We start from the raw sequence: 21646 nt of genomic DNA on the forward strand, positions 1-21646 counted from the left end.
TAATCTATGAAGTAAATGAAAGTTTTCCTGGCTTTTCAGATGAGCAAACTGCATAGTACAAAGATTGTGTTCCCTTAGCTTTGTGTACTAATGAATTCTGGTTTCAAGTCCATTTACCTTACTTTAAGTTGTGTGATAATACTGAGTAATTGGGAGTGTAACCTCCATGTTGTCCACATGCATGGATAATTTGACCTGGATTTCTCTCTGTTACATAATGCAATTATTTATTAAGATTTTACTCTTTAATGTTTTTGGGTTTTTTGCAAGGTCTCATTCTATTGTCTAGGCTGGCCTGGAGCTTTTACTTTGTAGCTAGTTGATGATAGCTCCAAACTTGAAAGGACCTGGGATTAGAGATACAAGCTAACACCCAATTTTAGCTTCATAGCTGTTGATGTGTCTTAATTTTAGTGACAGTTTTGAGTGTTGTTGCAGTGGTTAATGTTTCAGTTTGCAGCATCTGTGACTCTGTTAATATATGAATTGCTTTAATTCTGGAGTGCCTGACTACTTGGAAGCTGTATATGCTATCATTGCTGGCTTAGTACCTGTTTTGAAAGCTGTCTAACTGGGTAAAATGCTTAGGAGTGACTTGAGATCTGTGAAGTGATCCTACCAAGGTTGTTTGTGTCTGAGTTTGATTTTTCTGAGTATATCAAAGTCATTCTGTTTCTTTTCTAGGTGGTGGCTAATGCTGTAGCAGCATTGTCTGAGATCAGTGAATCTCATCCAAACAGCAACTTACTTGATCTGAATCCTCAGAATATCAATAAACTGCTCACAGCCCTGAATGAGTGCACTGAATGGGGCCAGATTTTCATCCTGGACTGCCTGTCTAATTACAACCCTAAAGATGACCGGGAAGCTCAGAGGTCAGTCTGCCTATGTGGGTATCAGCTGACGGTCTTGCCTGACTGAATAATATAAAATGTCTGCTCTTAATATGAGAGTATCAGATTGAGGAAGGCAGAAAATTAAGGGGACATTTCTATCCCTAGCATATTTTCTCACTGGACTTAACAACATTATAACTGCTAAAACACACAAAAATAGTTTAGTTGTTTTTCCACTTGTCTCCCAGTTCTCGGTCACTTGGGAAACAAAAATGATGAATGTGTGCTCTTGTAATAACACAGTGTCTGTCTTGTTAGATTTCTCATGCTAATTATTGAGCTGAATGATACCTATAATTTATTAGTAGGATAAGTATATTAAAGTCAGCAACATATATGCATCTTGCCATTGTATATAGAAGTCACGTTAGACTACATTTAAGGCTTTTGACAACATGTCTTGATTGTTTTGCTCAGCTCTTTACCACTTACATGTTGCAAATTTTTTTTGACTGTCAGAACTTTATTATTGAATGTCTTTAACACGTATATACATAAGTACAATTCACTTTACAAAATTGGAGTTCCCACCAATTTTTAAATTGAGCATGTTGTATTTAAAAGCACTGTACTAGGCAAAGTACTTCTGAAGAATTGCTGGCTCTTCATTAAAGCTGACATATTTTAATTACGGTAGATAAGAACCTTCTTGCCTGGCTGAAGCTGATTTCCAAGCTACTAGAATGTAAGTTCTCTTCACTTGTCTGGGAAGTAATTCCTTCTGGACTTAACTAATGCTGCTGGCAGTTTCTTTCCACCATTGAAATTACATTTATATTCTGGAGAGAACTTTACTGAGAATTTCATTTTCTGTTGGCCATTGATATTACACTCATTAATTCACTGAATTAGTAATTAATTCAGCAAATATTTCTTAAGTCCTGTGTCCTAGATTCTGTACTTTTGAAACAGACAAAAATCATGGTCTTCCTTCATCATTTAGTCTAAAGAATGGCAGTAGGGGGTCTATACAATATGGATATTCAGTAAAATATGTAATAGGTCATATTTCATTACTGCTAACAGATAATATAAGGCTCTAAGAAATGGCAGATCTTTTAGAGTAAGATTATAAAGAGGACGCCCTCCACGCCCATGGTTTTATTTATGTTGAATGATGGTCTGTGTTTCGTAGCATGAACTGGCCACACTTGCGATCCTTCTGCCTCTGTATTTGTTTTTCTGTTAATTTGTTCATCGATACAGGATCTCACTATGTAGACCTGGCTGGCCTCAAACTAATTTTATTATTTCATTGCCTCTAACTCGGAAATTCATCTGCCACTGCTTCCTGTGAGCTAGAATCGGAGCTGCGCACTCTGCACCCAGAAAGACTTCACTTTATTTTTTAAAATTATACTTTTTAAAAAAGCAATAATGAGGAAGGTCTCTGTAAGAGGGTGGACCTTGTTTTAAAGTCAGGAGTCAGCCATAGGAAAAGAGTAAGCAGCCACTTTCTTGTATCCTTAGGAGTCACTCACGATGCTGCCCAAGAGCTAGCAAAATTAGGTTGATTTCAGAGAACACTGCATGTGTGAACAAGAGTCTAAGTTTAGATAGTAGGGGCTAGAAGAAGAATTGGGGGAACATTGGGCTAATATTCTGATACTAAAAACCAAGCGATTATCTGTTCCTGAGTCTTTCTTACTAGTCTGAAAGCAAAAGAGGTTGTGTAGTTTTTCCCTTCATCCATTTCCTCCCCAGGTCCCAAGTTGTTGACACCTTTTGCTATGATTAACTTTAGAGTACTTGGTTTGTCTTTCTATAGGTTGGGTAGAGATGAGCTGTGAGTCAGGGAGCTCTAACATTATGTGGGGAGACAGAGGACTGGAAACAAGGAAACTGGTGTGAGTGCAAGTGTGGGGGATTGCTAATTTCCTTCTGGTTTGGATCTCCCTATTGCTGGCTTCTAGAGTCTACTGAGGCTCCTGTTATGCCTGTAGTTTTCTGGGCATGAGGCTTCTGCAGTGTTGGATTCCATCTTGACTTAAGCATGGAGCTTTGACTTTTCTAATTGAGTCTTTAGTTAATTAATACTTGCCCATGGAACTCTGAAGCATTACTAGAGGGAATGAATTGAGCAAAGGTACCATAATCCTAGATGCTAATTTTCCCTTTTTGCCCCCAGCATCTGTGAGCGAGTGACGCCTCGGCTATCTCATGCCAATTCAGCAGTGGTGCTTTCAGCGGTAAAAGTCCTAATGAAGTTTCTAGAATTGTTACCCAAGGACTCTGACTACTACAATATGCTGCTCAAGAAGTTAGCACCTCCACTTGTCACTTTGCTGTCTGGGGAGCCAGAAGTGCAGTATGTTGCCCTGAGGAACATCAACCTAATTGTCCAGAAAAGGTGGGAAATACGTTTGTGATCTTGAAATTAAGCTTTATATAAATTTCATGGACTGGTGCTCTTTCATTCTATACTGTGTGGAAGTGAAATGTTTACTGTATAGGAGCTCAGCTGGCGCAGGAATAGCTGCTTACAGTTAATACTCTTCTTTCCATAGTAACTATCTAGTGTTGCAGTTCAGGGCTGCTTTGGTTTTTACTCGGTTGTTTTTTGAAACAGACTCACTATGTAGACTAGGCTGGCCTCCATTTCACAGGAATCCGCCTGCCTCCATCTCCCAAGAGCTGGGATTAAGGGTGTGCAGCACCACTTCCAGCCAGCTTGCTTTTTGTAGGTGCTTCTCCCCATGGAAAGTTGTAGTTGAGAACTGGGATGTTCTTCCTCAGCAGCTCTCTGTGGTAACACATATTCTCATATTTAAAGGATGCAAGTCAGATGCCAAATGGAGTTGATGAGAGTAGATGGGCTGGGAGTGTAGTTCATGGCAGAACACTTGTCTAGAATGTGCTAAGTGCTGTGCTTGGTATGAGTTTTACTTGGTGGAAATGAAAATGTTACATAGTAGTGCAGCTGCTATAGTAGGTTTAGACAGGACATTTATGAGGGTTTTCCCCTGAAGAGGGCAGGCAGGACGGCTGACATGATTTTAATGATGGCTGAGCAGGCTATGCCAGTAAATACATTCCGTCACCTTCCTTTCTTGTGTTTTGTGTTTCACAGACCTGAAATCTTGAAGCAGGAAATCAAGGTCTTCTTTGTGAAGTACAATGATCCTATCTATGTTAAACTAGAGAAGTTAGACATCATGATTCGTCTTGCATCCCAAGCCAACATTGCTCAGGTCAGACCTTAAGCCATCCTAAGTTTGTGCCAGCTTAGAGCCTAAGATCTGGCATTCAGAAGTCCATGGGTTGCTGCTGAAACTCTTTTAAGGTTATCCACTTGGATATTTGACAGGTTCTGGCAGAGCTGAAGGAATATGCCACTGAAGTTGATGTGGACTTTGTCCGTAAAGCTGTGAGGGCCATTGGACGGTGTGCCATCAAAGTGGAGGTAAGGCTCCAGAGATGAGATCACACATATGGGGTGCTGAGTGTTCATTCTTTTACAGTGTATATACATTGACGTTTATCAGAATAATAAAACATATACTTAATGAGTAAAATAATTTTAAAAATTAATGTATATGGATGTTTTGTTTGCCTTATGTTGGTACCTTGTATGTGCCAACTACCTGTGTCGACCAGAAGGGGTTTATATATCCTCTGGAATTAGTTCAGACGGTAAATGAACCACCATGTGGGTGCTGGGACTCTAACCCAGGTCCTTTGGAAAAACAGCCATTGCTCTTAATCCCTAAGCCTTCTCAGGCCCAGATTAAAGAATTTTTAACAAAACATTCACTGTTCGTGGTTCTTTCTCTTCTTTACCTAGACCCACTTCCCAAAAAGTATGACTTTAAAGTCTCTTGTTTTTTATTTTTCTTTTGATACTTCCATATCTATAAATAATTTTATTATTTATTGATTTCTTAGTTATAGATTTTTATCTTTTCAACAAACCCACTTTCCCTCAAGCATTTTGGTATGCTTGTTGGTTTTACTTTTTAAGACAGGGTCTTACTATATAGCCCAGGCTAGCCCCAAACTCACATTCCCTTGGCCTTAGTCTTCCAAATGAAGGGTTCCAGGCATGAGCCACTATGCCTGGCTTTTACTTTGTTTTCATTTCCACACATTGCTTTTGGTTAATATGTGTCCTTAGGTATTTTGATTTTAACTTTTTTGATACTATTTATTTATTGTATTTATGCCTTTATTGTTTGAGGAGGCAGCATGAGCCAAGGAAATATGTGGAAGTCAGAGGATAATTTGTGGGAATTGATTTTCTCCTTCCACCATGAGGCTCTGGGGATCAAGCTCAAGTCATTAGGCCTAGTGGCCAGAGCCTTTATCCGATGATCTATCTGGCTGGCCCTAATATAATACCACTTATCGATTACTTTTTAGACTTGTAGACTTTCCCAGAGTCTAGACTGGACTTGTATCTTAGTGATTCTACTTACCTCATACCTCCATCCCTTTTAGATGACTAAATCTGGAGGCTTGTAGGAGTCAAAAGTTTTAGATGGTGTTGTGTGCTTCCTTTTGAATCCTGACAAGAGGCATATGAATTAATGACCTGTAATAGTTGAGGGATAATTGTTGAGACTTGTCATTGAATTTTGGGAACTTTTCTCACAATCCTGTCCTTTAAAAAGAAAGAAAGAAACAAACAATATCAAGAAATTTATTTTATCAGTTTGTATTATGTATTCAATTAATAAAAGATGAATAGAAGCCAGATGTGGTAGCACATGCCTTTAATCCCAGCACTCGGGAGGCAGAGGCAGGTAGATCTTTGAGTTTGAGTCCAGCCTGGTCTACAGAGTGAGTTCCAGGACTGGTAAGACTACATAGAAAAGCCCCATCTCAGAAAAGCAACAAACAAACTATTCTAGGATATTTTGAGCCATAGATAACTGAGAGAAAAGTTTATATTTGTAAGTCCATACAAAATTTGTAGGAGGTTTAAAAACACATTGCAGGAGGCCAGAGATGGCTCAGTGGTTAAGAGTACTTGCTGATCTGTCATGAGAACCAGAGCTCAGATTTCATGCTACAGGGCAGGTGGGTGGGGAGGTAGGAGGGAGGAAGAGAGGAAGGGAGTGACCAGTAAAGAAACACTAAAAACACCCTATTTAGTCTTTGTCCACTTAAGAATTCCAGTAAGGATTCTGAGTTTTGATGTGTTCTTTAATTACCTTCCTTTACTTATACCCTCCCTGGTTTATTTATTTATTTTTTATTATTATTTCTGTTTTTTTTTCAGTTGTCCAGGTTAATGTTTCCTCACTTAATAGCATTATGTGGAAGATAGAGATAGTAGAGCTCTTGCTTAGCCTCACAAGGCCCTAGGTTTGCTCCTAGCAGAACACATAAAGCCAAACCAAAACCCTTTTCAATACGTTTTCTAATGAATAAAATCTGGTATATTTCTAAAATTTCTAATGTTGATATACATTGTATAATTTAGCCTCTTATAGCTTTAGCAGATTCCAGTGCCTGTCTTAGTATATGTATGTTTCCTTTTTTTTCTCTCTCTCTTTTTGTTTTGAGATAGTGTTATTAGATTGACTTAAGTTTTGATGTTTCTCTCCCTAGCAATCAGCAGAACGCTGTGTGAGCACACTGCTTGATCTAATCCAGACCAAAGTAAATTATGTGGTCCAAGAAGCAATTGTTGTCATCAGGGACATCTTCCGAAAATATCCCAACAAGTATGTCAAAAGTCTTGAAATAATCTTTCTCAAATAATTTATATGGGAAACATATAAGTAAGACACTTTGAAGTTGACTCAGTAAGAATTATTATTCTTAATATAACTGGTCATAGTAGATCTTTTTAAGTCAGAGATGCATAAGTTGGTAGCAACAGACACTAAGACTTGTTGTTTAAAGATGAGAATGGAAGGGCTGGAGAGATGGCTCAGTGGTTAAGAACACTGACTGCTCTTCCAGGGGTCCTGAGTTCAATTCCCAACAACCACATGGTGGCTCACAATTATCTGTAATTGTATTCGATGCCCTCTTCTGGTGTGTCTGACAGTACAGTGTACTCATATAAATAAAATAAATCTTTAAAAAAAAAAACCTGTAGTAAAAGAACAAAACAAAATCTTGGTTTTAAAAAAAAAGATGGCAATAGAGTTTCAAATTGGCACATGTGCTGGGATTGCAGGCTTGAGCCACCGCACACAGCTGCTTTATTATTTTGTAGAAATGAGGCTTAGCTAAGTATATACTGCCTACTGGCGTAGACTAAATCAAACACATAAGATTGTTGTAAAAGTTACCATTAAATAGGAAACCTATTTTTATGTCAGACAAATGATTATGTACTTTATCCTCTCAGAATGATCTTAATATGATAGATGAATCATGAGGCCACTCTTCTTAAAAAAAAAAAAAGCAGGGCAGCAACAGACAAGTAGTTTACTTTGCCCGATACCTTGTGAGAAACAGCAGAGTTTATTCAGAAAGTTACTCCCTCTGGCCTCTGCTGAAGTGTTGTAACTGCTCCCACAAAACTTTTACATCACAAAGTTTTCAGATTGGGACTTCTTAGTTTATAAAACAAAAATACTTTGGTTCTGAGACACACAGTCCAGAATTCATGTGGGATTTGGGGTTTTGTTGTGAGGGTTTTTTTTTTTTTTTTTTTTTTTTTTTTTTTTTTTTTTTGAGAAGTGTATTTTTCAGAATGAGGGCTAACACCTTTTACTGAACTACCCCCAAAAGTCAAGGATCGGGTTTCTAAACTGTTTTGTTATAGGTTAAGGGAAAACAAAAAGATCAATAGATAACTGTGTAAAACGTGTAAATAAGGGATTGTGACAGTTTAATTTCAAGAAAATAGTCAAAAGCCTGGTTTACTAAGTAAGAATAGGACAGACACTTGGCCTAGTATATTAGTCATCCACATTCATTTAGTCTGTTTTAGTGTAATGTTTAAAATCACATTAGACAGCTAGACCTGGTGACATAGGCCTATAATCTCAGCTATTCAGGAGACCAAGGCAGGACAAGTACAAGTTCAGGCTAACCTTTGTAACCTAGCCAGACCCCATGTTAAAACAAGAAGAAAGGAGTAGGCTTACAATACCACTCATTGGGAAAGAGTTTGCCTAGCATATGCTAGATCCTAGGTTCAGTCTTCATTAATTAAAAAAAATTAATCTCTTATTTAAAAAAAAAAACAAAAATTTAAATTATGTTAGGAAAGGACATAGATTTAGCATGGTAAAACATGTGAGGGCCATCAATCTATAAGAATAAAAATAAATTGTTGAACTTCTTAATATAGGCTGGTCATTAGTGTATTGTATTAGAAATAGCGTGAAGATCTCTTTTATAAAAACGTAATTGGGGGCTAGGGAGATAGTTCAGATAAAGCACTTGCTGTATCCCTGCCATCCATATAAAAGTCAGGCCTGTGTGGTGGCACACTTGTAAACCTAGTGCCAGGAAGCAGGATATAGGTGGGGCAAGCTGGCTAGCTAGGCTAGCTGTGTCTATGAGCTGTTGTTTTAGAAAGAGATCTTCCCTTCGTTAAAATAGAGCAGGCCATTAAGGATTGCGCCCAAAAATAGAAGAAGCGCAATAGGAGACAGTTGTGATTTCCTATTTTCAAATTCCATCTTACTAAAAAGTGAGATTACTAATGTGTTCATGAAGTCAGAATGCATACTAGGAAAGTTTTTTATTGTAGTTATTTAAAGATTGATTTTAGACACAAGATAATAGTGTTTCCTTAATACCACAGGTTAATTTTTCCCCTGTAAAAGTCTGTCTCATGAACTCTTGTAAAAGTTTAAAGCTTAGTTACTAAAACATAATTGAGCTGGTTTTGGTGGCACACACCTTTAGTACCAGCACTCTGGAGGTAGAGGCAGGTGAATCTTTGTGAGTTCAAGGCCAGCCAGAGCTATAGAATGAAATATAGGACAGCAAGGGCTACATAAAATCTCTGTCTCAGAAACAAAATAAGTAAGCAAAATACAAGAAACCATAATTGAAGAACAGTGGTTCACAGTCATCTGTAACTTCACTCCCAGTGGATCCAATGCCTTCTGACCTCTACAGGTACCAGGTTTTCATGTGATACACACCCATAAATGCAATATACACAAAATTATAAAATTGTTAATAAAAATATTTAAAAGCATATGTGAAGAAAAATTTAAGCCATAAAATTTTGACTTACTACATTCTATTGAGTAAAAACCTTTGTGGTTTGAAGTCTCTTGTGTATGGTTTTTTGAGCTTCTACTTTTAAATACAGTTCTTAATTTTGGCCTTAATAACTATAGTCCGTTTGTTGTAACAGGTATGAAAGTATTATTGCCACACTCTGTGAGAACTTAGACTCCCTGGATGAGCCTGATGCCCGAGCAGCTATGATTTGGATTGTAGGAGAATATGCTGAAAGAATTGATAATGCAGATGAATTACTGGAGAGCTTCCTGGAGGGCTTTCATGATGAAAGCACTCAGGTAAGTCTCTTCCATCCTGTGTCCTAGATCTCTTCACAGTGAGAACCGAGAAGGTAAAATGTTAGCTAATTTTTTGTGTGTTTGTTTGTCATGGTTTCTTCTCAAAAGCCATGATCCTTCTGGTCAGTACTGTTTCCTAGAAAACAGCTGCAGAGCTTAGAGCAGTGGGTCATAGACTGTAATGGGCACTGGAACATTTGAGGACTGTTGAAGCACAGGTTGGTGAGCCTACGCTTCCAGACAGTGAGAAACACCTACACAGTCAGTTCTTATCGCTGCAGGTGCTGCTCCAGAAGTGAGCAAGCTTTCCTGCAGTGATGGAGAGCAGTGAATAAAAACCAGGTTTTTGTTTTCTGACACTTAAGGATGATTATATAGTGTTTGGTATTTGCTGTTGCTCGTTACACTACAGAATAGAGAGGTTTGCAGAGATTATCTTTAGATAATTAGATTTCTCCCCATCTGTCCCTCTCTCCTACTAAAATTAGAGTCAAGACCCAGAGAGGCAGTCAGATTATTAAGCCCTTTCTCCCTGGCATTTGTGCTCATAGTAAATAAAAGTTTGTGTACGTAATCTATTATAGTAATTTAATAGGCTTAATATTAATAGTGGCACAGCAGGCTCCCTCTAATTGGCTCTAATCTGACACAATTCTGTTTTGGCTCTTATCCCAGTATGGCAAGTGATTTTATGAGCCCTTCAGATTTGTAAGCTTTGGCCAAAGTAAATACATGGTTTGATCAAGAGCCAGTCTTACTTCTTTTATGTATGTACTTTAAAAATATACGTAAAGGCTGGCTCGGAGGGTAAAAGTGATTGCTGCACAAACTTGGCAACCTGAATTTAGTCTCTGGAACTCTTGTAAAGGAGAGAACTGACTTGACAAAGTTGTCCTTGACTTTCATGTGTGTACTGTGATACATGTACTCACTCATACACATCATGCATACAGACACATCATCATCATCATCCTCATAAACTTTTATTAAAAAGAAAGAACAGGGGCTGGAGAGATGTCTCAATGGTTAAGAGCACTGACTGTTCTTCCAGAAGTTCTGAGTTCAATTCCCAGTCATCACACGGTGGCTCACAACCATCTGTAATGGGATCAGATGTCTTCTTCTGATATGTCTGACAGCTACAGTGTACTCATAAATAAAAGAAATAATCTTTAAGAAAGAAAGAAAGAACAATTGAAATCTGGCCCAGAAACAAGCCATTTTTTTTAATATAAAAAAATGCAGCTGGAAAATAAGAGACTAGCGCATGGTCAGTGATTACTTTGTACTTCAGAGACTGCTTTGGCTGCTATTAGTTATACAGGCTGGAGCTTTAACCTTTCATCTTGTAACCAACATCAGTGATTCGTAGTTGAGAAATTATGAATTAGAGATGATGTTAATTTTTATTTTTTTTTTTAGGTGCAGCTCACGCTGCTTACTGCCATCGTGAAGTTGTTTCTGAAGAAGCCATCAGAAACACAGGAGCTGGTCCAACAGGTTTTGAGCTTGGCCACACAGGTGAGAGATCTGAGAGCATCTCCAAGGCTGATTTGTGGTGCTTCCAGTGGTTAGACTCAATGGTACTTCTTGTCTCATTCAAGGCTGCTGATGCTGTGGTAAACTCCACAATGAAGAACAGTGTAGGGAGGAAAGGCTCTATTGGTTGTATATCCTGAATCGTAGTCTATTGAGGGAAGCCAACACTGGAACTCAAACCCAGCAGGAACCTGGAGGCAGGAGCAGATGTCCATGGAGTGCTGCTTACAGGCTTGCTCCTTGTGGCTTGCTCGGCCTGCCTTCTTATAGAACCCAGAACCACTGACCCAGTAGTGTTGGCCTTTTTAATAATGGGCTGGGCTTCCCCTACCCATCAGTAATTAAGAAAATCCTTGCCTACAGTCTGGTCTTATGGAGGCATTTTCTCAATCGAACTTCTCTCTCAGATGACTCTAGTTGAAATAGAACTAGTAAGGATACTTCCCAAGGTTCATTTGGGACAGGGTTTAGTGCTATGTTCTTGATCTGCCTTTCAAAGTGGTGCCTTTCTCATAGAGATCACTTTACAGGGCTTATGCTGTTTCCTTAAGTGTTTTGGTACTTGAAGTATATGATTTTTATTTCTTTTTCTGTCACTGTGATAAATAATCTAACAAGCAACTTCGGGAAGAGAGTTTATTCTGCCTCACAGTTCACACACATTCTAGTCCAACATGTGATGGAAGGCACAGTAACAGGAGCATAGGGGAGCTGATCACATTGTATCTGGAGTCAGGAACAAAGATCTTGCACTTGTGCTGCTCAGGTTCCTCTCTCCATCCATATCACCAGGATCTTCCACCAATAGTTAAAATGGATCTTTTAAGTATATCAGTTACATAATGGACGTATCTACACCTCCCTTCTCAGCATGCCCAGAGCCCTATCTCCCAGGTAATTATACATTCTGTCAGGTTAACACTTAACCCTAACCATCACATTACATATTTCTGGTCAGGAGAAAATGTTCAAGTGGATTCTAATTTGGTAATGTGGCCATTGACCTTATATAGCAGATCATAGCCAGACCTGGTGACACAGGCCTGGAATTTCAACTGCTCGGGAGGCTAAGTCAGGAGGATAAAAAGTTCAAGGTCTACTTGAGATACTTAGTGAGACCCTGTCTCAATATAAATTTAAAAAAATTGTTGAAGTTCTGGGAAATGTACCCAGTCATAATAGCACTTGCTTAGAATGCATGGTGCCCTATATTCAGTTTTTAGCACTGGGAAAAAAAAAATCATGTTGCCATTCAGATCCATAAAAATCAAAATAATTTTTTTATTTATAGTGTAACTAATAATGATGATTTAGTAATGTCTTGAATTGAATTTGAGAAAAGGTTGGCTTTAACATAATTGTCAATTAAGATATATCTACACATGGAATCTGATTGACGGATTAACCATTTTTCTGTCTGTTTCTTCTGTTTCTAATGATATATTATGAAAATTTCAAACCCCTTCTATATTACTTTGCCAGTTCTGAGCCGTCATTTTCCTATTACTAATTACTTCTTAAAATTTACTTATAAGTGTTCTTGGAAATATTTTAGAATATCATTTTTAATTTTTATTATGTGTATGAATGTGTATGAAAGTACTTATGGAACAATGTGTATAATATGAAACTAGTTTCTATGCCAAAAGTATGTGTGCTTATCAAGACAGACACACAAACCCACTAGCCATGGTTATCAAGAGTGGAGAGTGGAGCGCAGGAAGGGATTGGATAATTGCCAAAGATTTTTTTTTTTTTTAAATTTTATACCCTTAAATCTTGGTGTGGCATAATTATAATTTGTTTGCTTGCTTTTGTTTTTCTTTCCAGGACAGGGTCTCATCTCAGTATGTAGACCAGGCTGGCCTCGACCTCAGTGAACTCTGCCTGTTCTACCTCCTGGATGCTGGGATTAAAGGTGTGTGCCAGTACACTCAGCAGATTATAATTTTTCTAAGCCATGAATATACATAAAATTATTTTAAAACTAGAACAAAAAGAGCACTAAATTCACGTGTTACTCCTTTTGAAAGCACATACACTTGTATGTTCTTTAATGCTTTGTTTTTGGGTCTTTTGGGGTTGCTGTTTGTTTTAATTTTTTGTATGAGCTCTTGAGTCAGGCACTGTATGCAGTCTCTTTCTATTACTGGGATTTAGCCAGTGTCTCCATAGGAGATGCATAAAGTTATTTAAATCAAGAAGGAAGTTATGGGGCTAGAGAGATGGCTCAGTGGTTAAGAGCAGTTGCTGCTCTTGTAAAGAAACCAGGTTCAGTTCTGAGTACCTGCATGGAGGCTCACAATGTCTGTAACTTCAGTTCCAGGGAATCTTTACAACCTTCTGGTTTACATGGGCTCTGTACACAAATAGTACATATATAGTCAAATAGACACATACTCATAAGTAAACATTTTTTTAAAATTTAAGGAATGTATGAGGAAAACAAATGTAAGGTTTAATATGTGTCAAGAAAATCCCTACCAATATTCATGGGCATATTTATTACTTTTCATTAATTAGTTACTTAATTAATTTAAAGAGGGTGTCTTGCTATCCTGCCCTAACTGGCTCAGTACTCAGTACATATCCTGGGATGCCCTCATTCATGCAATGCCCCTGCCTCAGTATCCTGAGTATTGGAATTAGAGGTGTGTACCTCAACATGGCTTTTGTAGCAGTTTTGGGTTTGTTTATTTGTTTGTTTGTTTTTTTAAGCTTATACATGAGAACTAAGGAGATGATTCAGTGGTTAAGAGTACTTACTGAGTTCATTTCCAGCACCAACATAGTTCCTGACAGCCATCTGTAATTCTAGTTCCAAGGGCTTTGACACCCTCCTCTAACCTGTGGGTACTGCATACATACATACATACATACATATATATATGTAGCACTTACATATATGCAGGTAGAACATTAGTGCAAGTAAAATAAAAATTAAAGGCTGACACTTTTTTATTTATCGCACACATCATAATGTGCTTATAGAAGTCAGTTACAACTGTGGGGATTCATTTCTCTCTCCTATCATGTAGGTTGCAGAGGTTGAACTCAGCTCACAAGGCTTATCAGCAACTGCCTTACCCATTGAGCTATCTCAGCATACCTCAATGTGATTATTTAAAATACTATTTTTATTTCCCATGGTCATTTAACTATTCCTGGATTAAAATGCTTTTTTTTTTCTTCTTACTTTGGAATTTGAGTCTGGGCATTAACCCATCTCAATATATTTTTAAGTTCCTTGAAACATTAGGCATATAAAATTATAACTAACAGACTATTTTCAAGTCTCAATAAAATATCATATTAGTAGCTAATCTGCATAAGTCACTACAACAGTGCCTTGACAGTAAGTCTGACATCTTGGTGTCTCTGTGGAGAACAGATTCATCTAAATCACCTTGCCTTTGCTTTCTTTAGGACTCAGATAATCCTGACCTTCGAGATCGGGGTTATATTTATTGGCGCCTTCTTTCAACTGACCCTGTGACAGCCAAAGAAGTAGTGTTGTCTGAGAAGCCATTGATCTCTGAGGAAACAGACCTCATTGAGCCTACCCTCCTGGATGAGCTCATCTGCCACATTGGTTCTTTGGCCTCTGTGTACCATAAACCTCCAAATGCTTTTGTGGAAGGGAGTCATGGGATTCATCGCAAACACTTGCCAATTCATCATGGCAGGTAAGCAGGTGGAGGTCTCTTCATCAAGAAGTCACTTGCTGTTTAGGCAGTTTGTCTTCTTCTGCTCTGTACCTGGACAGGAGCTTGCTGTGCATTCTACAGTCATGCTGCTCTAAAGAGCTTCTTTTTCTGACTTCCAGTCTACAATAAAACTATAGACAATTGTGGTGAATATTATCTGTATTGATAACGTTTAGAAGTTGCCTAAGTCCCTGGTATTAGAAACTGTGACTGAGGGGATAGCTCAGTTGATAAAGGGAATTTGATCTCCAGAAACCAAGTGGAAAAAAGCTAGGCCTGGGAGTGAGTGCCTGTAGTGAGCACTGAGGAGCAGGAGACTGGGAAGTTGTTGGGACTCACTGGTTTGCCAAATTAATCAATAAGCTACAGGTTTCAATAAGAGATGCTGTCCCAAAAAGCAAGCTAGTTTGGGCTAGAGAGATGCTCAGTGGTTTAGCATTGTTGGTGCTCTTCCAGAGGACCAGAGTTCAGTTGCCAGTGCCACACTGAGTTACAACCACTTGTAACTCCAGCTTCAGATGATCAGCATCTGGTCTCCTTACATATGGAACATGCACTTAAATACAAAGATGTATGCACATAAATGAAAAAAAGATATCTTTCAAAAAAAAAATAAACACAGCACCTGAGAAACAACACATGTACTCTATCCTTCATGGGTTGGCACATGCCCACATATACAGAGAACCATTATTAAGATACTAATTATCTTGAATAAATGGCTATGGGAAAACTATTAAACTACTTCGGCAGGATTGAGATGTATACAGCTTAGAGTCTACACATAGATATAGGTTTCCATTCTGTATGCCTAGTTTGTGGTATTGTCACTAAATTAGGTTAATGAGATCAGTAAGGAAAGTGTATTTGGATCAGAGCACAGGAAACTTGCAACTTTCTACCTCCCTCAACTTTATAATCAGGGTAGAGGAACACTAATAAACTCTTTTTGCTTTTGTTTTTCTAAGACAGGGTCTTATGTGCTTGAGGTTCCCAGAACTCATTGTGCAGCCTAGAAGTTTCCCATGAAGCTAGGATTGCAGTTTGGCCTGGGCAACAGGGTCTGGCTTTATACCTAGGTCCTTATCAAAACCCCTTTCCATTTGTACTTATTTTTGTCTTTAAAGACTGATACAAGAAAAATACCCTTTGGTATAAATGGGGATGCTGGCTTAGGAATGTATTTCAGTGATAGATTGCTTGCCTAATACCTATAAGGCCTCTATGTTGTTGAATCACCAGCACCCCACCCCATCCAAAACCAAAAGGAGAGAGAGAGAGAGAGAGAGAGAGAGAGAGAGAGAGAGAGAGAGAGAGAGAGAGAGAGAGATGGATGAATTGCTGAAAATGACATGTCTATACAGTTCTTCACTAAATATTTCGTAACAAAAGTTAGTAAATGCTGCACTTGTGACATGAAATAAGGCAACCCTGGAAAGCTTGAGTCTGCCTCTTTCAGAGGTTCAAAGGCGGCATGCAGGGCTTTTCAGAATCACTTGGCAAAGAGTGAAGTGCTGTCTCCGTGCTCAATGTTTGCCAGCTGCTCTGTGAAAGTGATATGGTAAAGAGCTGTCTGATTTAAGACAAGTTAACCTTTGAGAACTTTGAGAGTGTTTTTATTTTTTGATGACTTCACAAAGGGAAACACTGGATATTGAATTTCTTGAGTATATAATCATGATTTGTCTTGTTCTTCCATATTTCTCTTGAATCTACAGGACTGTAGTGAGGAAAATTGTGCATTTTACCTTCTATTTTGAGGTACTAATAAATGTACATATTCTGTTATATTTCTTAGATGGCATTGTTGTAAGTTGGTAGAATGTCATATGCAAAGATTAGCTTATCTGTACTTCTGCCCTTATTTTTTCCTTCTTGACATAGCTTTATTGATACTGCTCAGGCATCTTTCATAGCTTCTCTTTAATCTCTGTAATCTCATGTTGTTTCAGTTAGTTTTCATGTGATAACATCTCACAGAAACACCTTAAAGGAGGGAGTAGAAGGGATCTCATTATCCATCCCTGTGCAGTATGTTATTTGGCCGTAGGTTTCAGAGGAATTTCAGTCCATTTTAATGGGAAGACATGGCACCAGGAGTGCTCTATTCATGGCAGTAGGAGTGTGCAGCATCTGTTTGCTTATGTAGAAGCAGAAGCAGAGAGCAGGCTAGTAACTGAGGCAAATGTAACTTTCAGTAGCCCTCTCCTAACGGTCTACTTCCAACAACTGTGGAAACAAACCTTAGGGTATGTCTGAAGATTATCTAGATTGGATAATTTAGTTGGGAAGGCCCACCCAAAATGTGGGCTGTGATATGACACAAGCTGAGTACATTTGATCATTGCTCTGTACTTCCTGATTGGGCAGAGTGTGACCAGCTGTCTCCTGCTCTTGTGACCACACCTTTCCTGCCATGATGTGCCAGTCTTCCAGCTGTGAGCCAAGTAAACATTATTAATGGCTTTTATCAGATATTTTGTTACAGCAGTGAGACAAATAACTAGTACATTTATCTTAGTACAGTGGCAAAATAGGTGACAAAAACAAGAGGGTAGGATTTTCTTTGGCCCATGGTTCCCAGGGTTTTCTCTGTCGTATCAGAGAAGGCATTGAGACAGGGACACCCCTATTGATGGCAGCAGGAGTGAGGGAGGCAGCAACTTGTTCACATAGAAGCAAACAGGAAGCAGATAGAACTTTCCAAAGCCTGCCTCTAGTGATTTACTTCTGCCTGCCAGGCCCTATATCTATCCCCTGAATACTCCACAACCATCAGAATAGTGTGACAATCGAGGGACTGCATGTTCATACTGTGAACCTGTGGGGACATTTCCAGATTCAAGTCATAACACCTGTTCTTTCTCTTCTCTGACTACTAGTCTTGGTTAATTCAAAAAGTCTGTCTGAACTTTTCCAGTGCTTCTCTTCATTCTGCATACTTAGGGAACTTACAGTCCAACCATAGTCACTGCTGATACACTACAAGACTCCACTACTTAACATCATGCTTTCCTTGGAGCCTCACTATGATAACCTGGCTTGGGTGGTATTCTTTGCATCCGCTTACTAAGTAACTTGGTAATAGAGTTGTCATCTATAGTTTTACTATGTGAAGCTTGCATTTGATCTTAGATGTCCGATTCTAGATCCCCTGCTCTTACCAACACAACTTCTGCTGCCAGTTTACCTGCACTATGTGTATACATTTCTGTCCAAATTCTGTTGTCTAGCTTAGACTGCCAGTCACTTGTCTTTAGTTGACTGCTGGACATCTGGAGTTATTTTTCTTCACACATAACAGAATCAAGTATCTTGAAGCTGGGACTCTAGAATGTGTTGTTAGCAGTAAAACAAAACAGACCAAACCTAAGCGTCTTCTATTTCTCTCTTCCCTCCTGATTCCCCACTAGCAGATTCACTTGTCATTTTCTTAATGCTTGTTTCCTGTCATTTTCCTTACTCCTCCATGTTCAAGTCTTGTCAATGGTTCCTTGGGTTTTTTTGTTTTTGTTGTTTTAACATGTATTTGTTTACTGTGTATGTGCGCACATGCCTCACAGAAGACAACTTGTGGGAGAGACTTCCCTCCTTCCATGTATAGATTCTGGGGATTAATCTTGATGGCAAGAGCTTTTACCAGTGGAGCTATCTTGGCTCTGTTTAACACCTTGATTGCATTTTTAGTGTTTTGTCATTACACCATGACAGTCACTTGCTGCTCTGTTGTATTATGGATGAAGACAGTTTTCTCACTCCTCCTCTTTGTTTGATTGCAGCACTGATGCAGGGGATAGCCCTGTTGGCACCACCACTGCAACCAATCTGGAACAGCCTCAGGTCATCCCCTCACAAGGTGACCTTCTGGGGGATCTTTTAAATCTTGACCTGGGCCCCCCAGTGAATGTCCCGCAAGTGTCCTCCATGCAGATGGGAGCAGTGGATCTTTTAGGAGGAGGACTGGATAGCCTGGTAAGCATCTTTGTTTCTCTTGGTTATTTTTAGTTCTTGGTAGACTAAAGAACTTGATTTGGCTTTTCTTGATGAGCAGAAATGTCCTTTGTAAAGGACAGAATTACCTATCTTTAGAGACTACATTACTGTTCTGTTCATTGTGATGCAGTATGGCTGCACGTGTATAGGGTTATCATGTTGGCATGCTTATAAAGAGAACTTCTGGTATTTAGCCAACATGTTATTTGGCAGTCTTAATTATTAATGTCCTTACCAGAGTTCATTATTTTTATTAGCTTCTTACAAGTTTTCCTTTAGTCCTGAATATTATTAAAGTGGCTTTATAAATGGTCACCCTCTTTCAGGCTTTTAAGCCTCTGCCTTGTTGGGTGGCACATACCTTCAATCCCATCACTTGGGAGGACAGGCAAGAGGATCAATCAGGAGTTCAAGGTCAATCTCAGCTACAAAGTGAGTTTGAGGCAGACCTGAGCTAAATGAGACTCTGCTTCAGCATTCATATTCCCTAAAAAATACCCTCTATATTTTAAATATTTATTGGTTTGTGCCTTATTCACATGAGGCAATTATTTGAGCATTTTGTCTAAAATGTACCTTTGTCACAATTAGAAGAACTGCTCAACTTTTTTCCCTTCTTCTTCTACCTTTGTCATACTTCCAATTTAATTAGCTTCCAGGATTCTAATAATAAAAGGCTCCAAAGTCCAGAATGTCTGTGGACATGTGCCACCAGTTTTGTTGTACAGGATGGAGAAATAGCAAATGCAATGTCAGCATTTGGGAAAAGGCTAGGAAAATGATAGGTTGTATGGCTCCCTGTGGATTTTACTTATCCTTGGAACTACAGTGTAGGTGTCTGATACTCTGATGACTGACAGTTGATGTATTTCCCAGCAACATTGGAAGGCACACACCTTAGGTAGAAAAAGTGCTTTCAGAAACAATAGGGAGAAAAAGCCCCTGTTTTCTTCTGTATATAATGAACAGTGTTTGCTCCTAAGCTTTATGAGGATTTTGGTGTCAATGGGTTATTCATGTCAGTATAGGTGCATTTAAGTTTTGGCAGAAAACCCACTAAGGTACAGTCTGTGAGTTGTACAGTGTATCCAGAGTCTAGTCACAGACCATGCCGGGAACTCCAGCTTGTTGGCACAAGTTAATAACCCTGTTGTGTTTCTTTTGAATATAGCATTTGGACTTGACTGGTTGTAGAAGGAGAATGGTATCTTAGTGATGTCATTTTACATTGTTGTATATATAGCCTCTTCAGACTAAAGGTAGACAAACAATATCATGGAGCTGCCCAAGAAATGGAAATAGCTCTTGTATTGACCTATCAATTATAGGTTGAACACTGTATCCTCAGGTGTATGCTTTAACTTCCTTACTGCTTTCCCTGTTCTCATTGAACCTAAGAGGGCAAACATGTTTACAAATGGAGGTGGAAAGGGGGCCTTGATTTTGATATTTCCAGGGCCACAATTCTAACAGGTACATAGATAAAGTAATATATAAAAGTGAAAGTCTGTAAATACTGCTTCAAAGAAAAAGACTGCTGGAGGAGCTGGGAAGATGGCTATAGGCATGAGAACCAGAGTTTGGTTCCCAACACCCACATAAGAAAACAGGTAATGGCTGGGCAGTGGTGGTGCACAGCTAGATTCCCAGCACTTGAAGGCAGAAGCAGGCAGATCTCTGAGTTTCTGGACAGCCTGCTTTACAGAACCAGTTCCAGGAGAGCCAGAGCTACTAAGAAAAACTGTTGGGGGGGGTGGATAAAGAAAAGAAAAAGCAACCAATCAACTAAAAAACAGGTAATGGTGGTACATGTTTGTAAGCCCAGCACTCAGAGGCATAAACAGGCGGATCCCTGGGGCTTGCTGGCTGGTCAGCATAGCTTAATTAGTGAATGTAAAAGCTCTAAGAACTTGCTTGAGATTAGACATAGTGGCCTTTAATCCTAGCATTTGGGAGTCAGAGGCAGGGGAATCTCTGTAGTTATATATATAAATTTTTTAATCATACTTTTCTTTCTTTTAGTTAATTAATTGAATGTTTATTGGTGCTTTGTCTTCATTTTATATGTATGTACCATATGCATGTTTGAAGACCAAAAGAGGGCTTCATTTCTTCTAGGACTGGGGTTACAGCTAGTTGTGAGCCCCCATGTGGGTGCTAACAGCCTTTACTTTTACTTTAGATCTGTATGTAGTTTAATATATTCACTCAGAGAACCTAAATTTCTTTTATAAGAATATCACAAGAGAAGCCTAAATATGGCTGTGTGGAAAATGAGTTTCCAGGCATCAGTGGACTGGACCACTTTTAAAATTCCTTTTCAGGTTATCTAAAGAGGAAAGTAATTTCAGTTTGTCTTATAATCTGTATAAATAGTGCCTTCCCTTAAATGAGTTCTTGCTTTATAGAAGCATTTCGCAAAACTATATAATAATGTGTATAAATATCTGTACAAGAGACCTGATGTAGTTGGGCTCTGGTAAAACCTAGTAGTGCATTTGGAGTTTTTGTGTTTGTTTTGCTTGTGTTTGTTTCTTAGTATTTGTGTATGTGTGTATGTCGGTGCCCACACACACATTTGGATGTTAGAGTTTCAATGTGTGCTGATATTAGAGGATGATCTTAGGTGTTGGTCCTTGCCTTACAATTTGTTTTTGAGGCAGGACTTTTGGGGGGGGGGTTGTCATCTAAGCTAGACTCAGATTGATGATTCTCCTGCCTCAGCTTCCCTAATGCTGAGATTGCAGGCATATATCACAAGGCCCAGTGTTAGTGTTGGGTTTTAAGTAAATTTCAACCCATGGAGGTTGGTGCTATCCTGCTGATGAGCTTTAGCCTGCCAGCTCTCTACCTTTCTGTTGTTCTCATTCTAGCTGCATAATTAACCTTAGCTTCATCTAAAAATACTAGCAGTACTATTTATATATAGTAAGAGCAATTAAACAAAATGTCTGCAAAGCAGAATCTTTCTTTGGGTCTCCCTGGCTGACTTGAGAACTCATTGTATAGAACAGGCTGACCTTGAACTCAGACATCTGCCTGCCTCTGCCTCCCAACTGCTGGGATT

The 21646-nt window shown here is 38.8% G+C and overlaps 1 protein-coding gene across 2 annotated transcripts in view; it reads left to right on the forward strand.

Annotated features, from left to right (window-relative positions):
• Window positions 1-21646, forward strand: part of AP2B1 (adaptor related protein complex 2 subunit beta 1) — a 100697-nt gene that overhangs the window by 33522 nt on the left and 45529 nt on the right. For both annotated transcript variants that reach the window (XM_080924339.1, XM_080924340.1), the window contains exons 6-14: window positions 685-875; window positions 3025-3246; window positions 3967-4087; window positions 4204-4299; window positions 6450-6565; window positions 9175-9340; window positions 10763-10861; window positions 14306-14565; window positions 18366-18558. In XM_080924339.1, the coding sequence (XP_080780465.1) occupies window positions 685-875; window positions 3025-3246; window positions 3967-4087; window positions 4204-4299; window positions 6450-6565; window positions 9175-9340; window positions 10763-10861; window positions 14306-14565; window positions 18366-18558 (1464 nt within the window). The remainder of the gene's footprint in view (window positions 1-684; window positions 876-3024; window positions 3247-3966; window positions 4088-4203; window positions 4300-6449; window positions 6566-9174; window positions 9341-10762; window positions 10862-14305; window positions 14566-18365; window positions 18559-21646) is intronic.

This window comes from Micromys minutus (assembly GCF_963924665.1).
Source record: "Micromys minutus genome assembly, chromosome: 10".
NCBI lineage: Eukaryota > Metazoa > Chordata > Mammalia > Rodentia > Muridae > Micromys > Micromys minutus.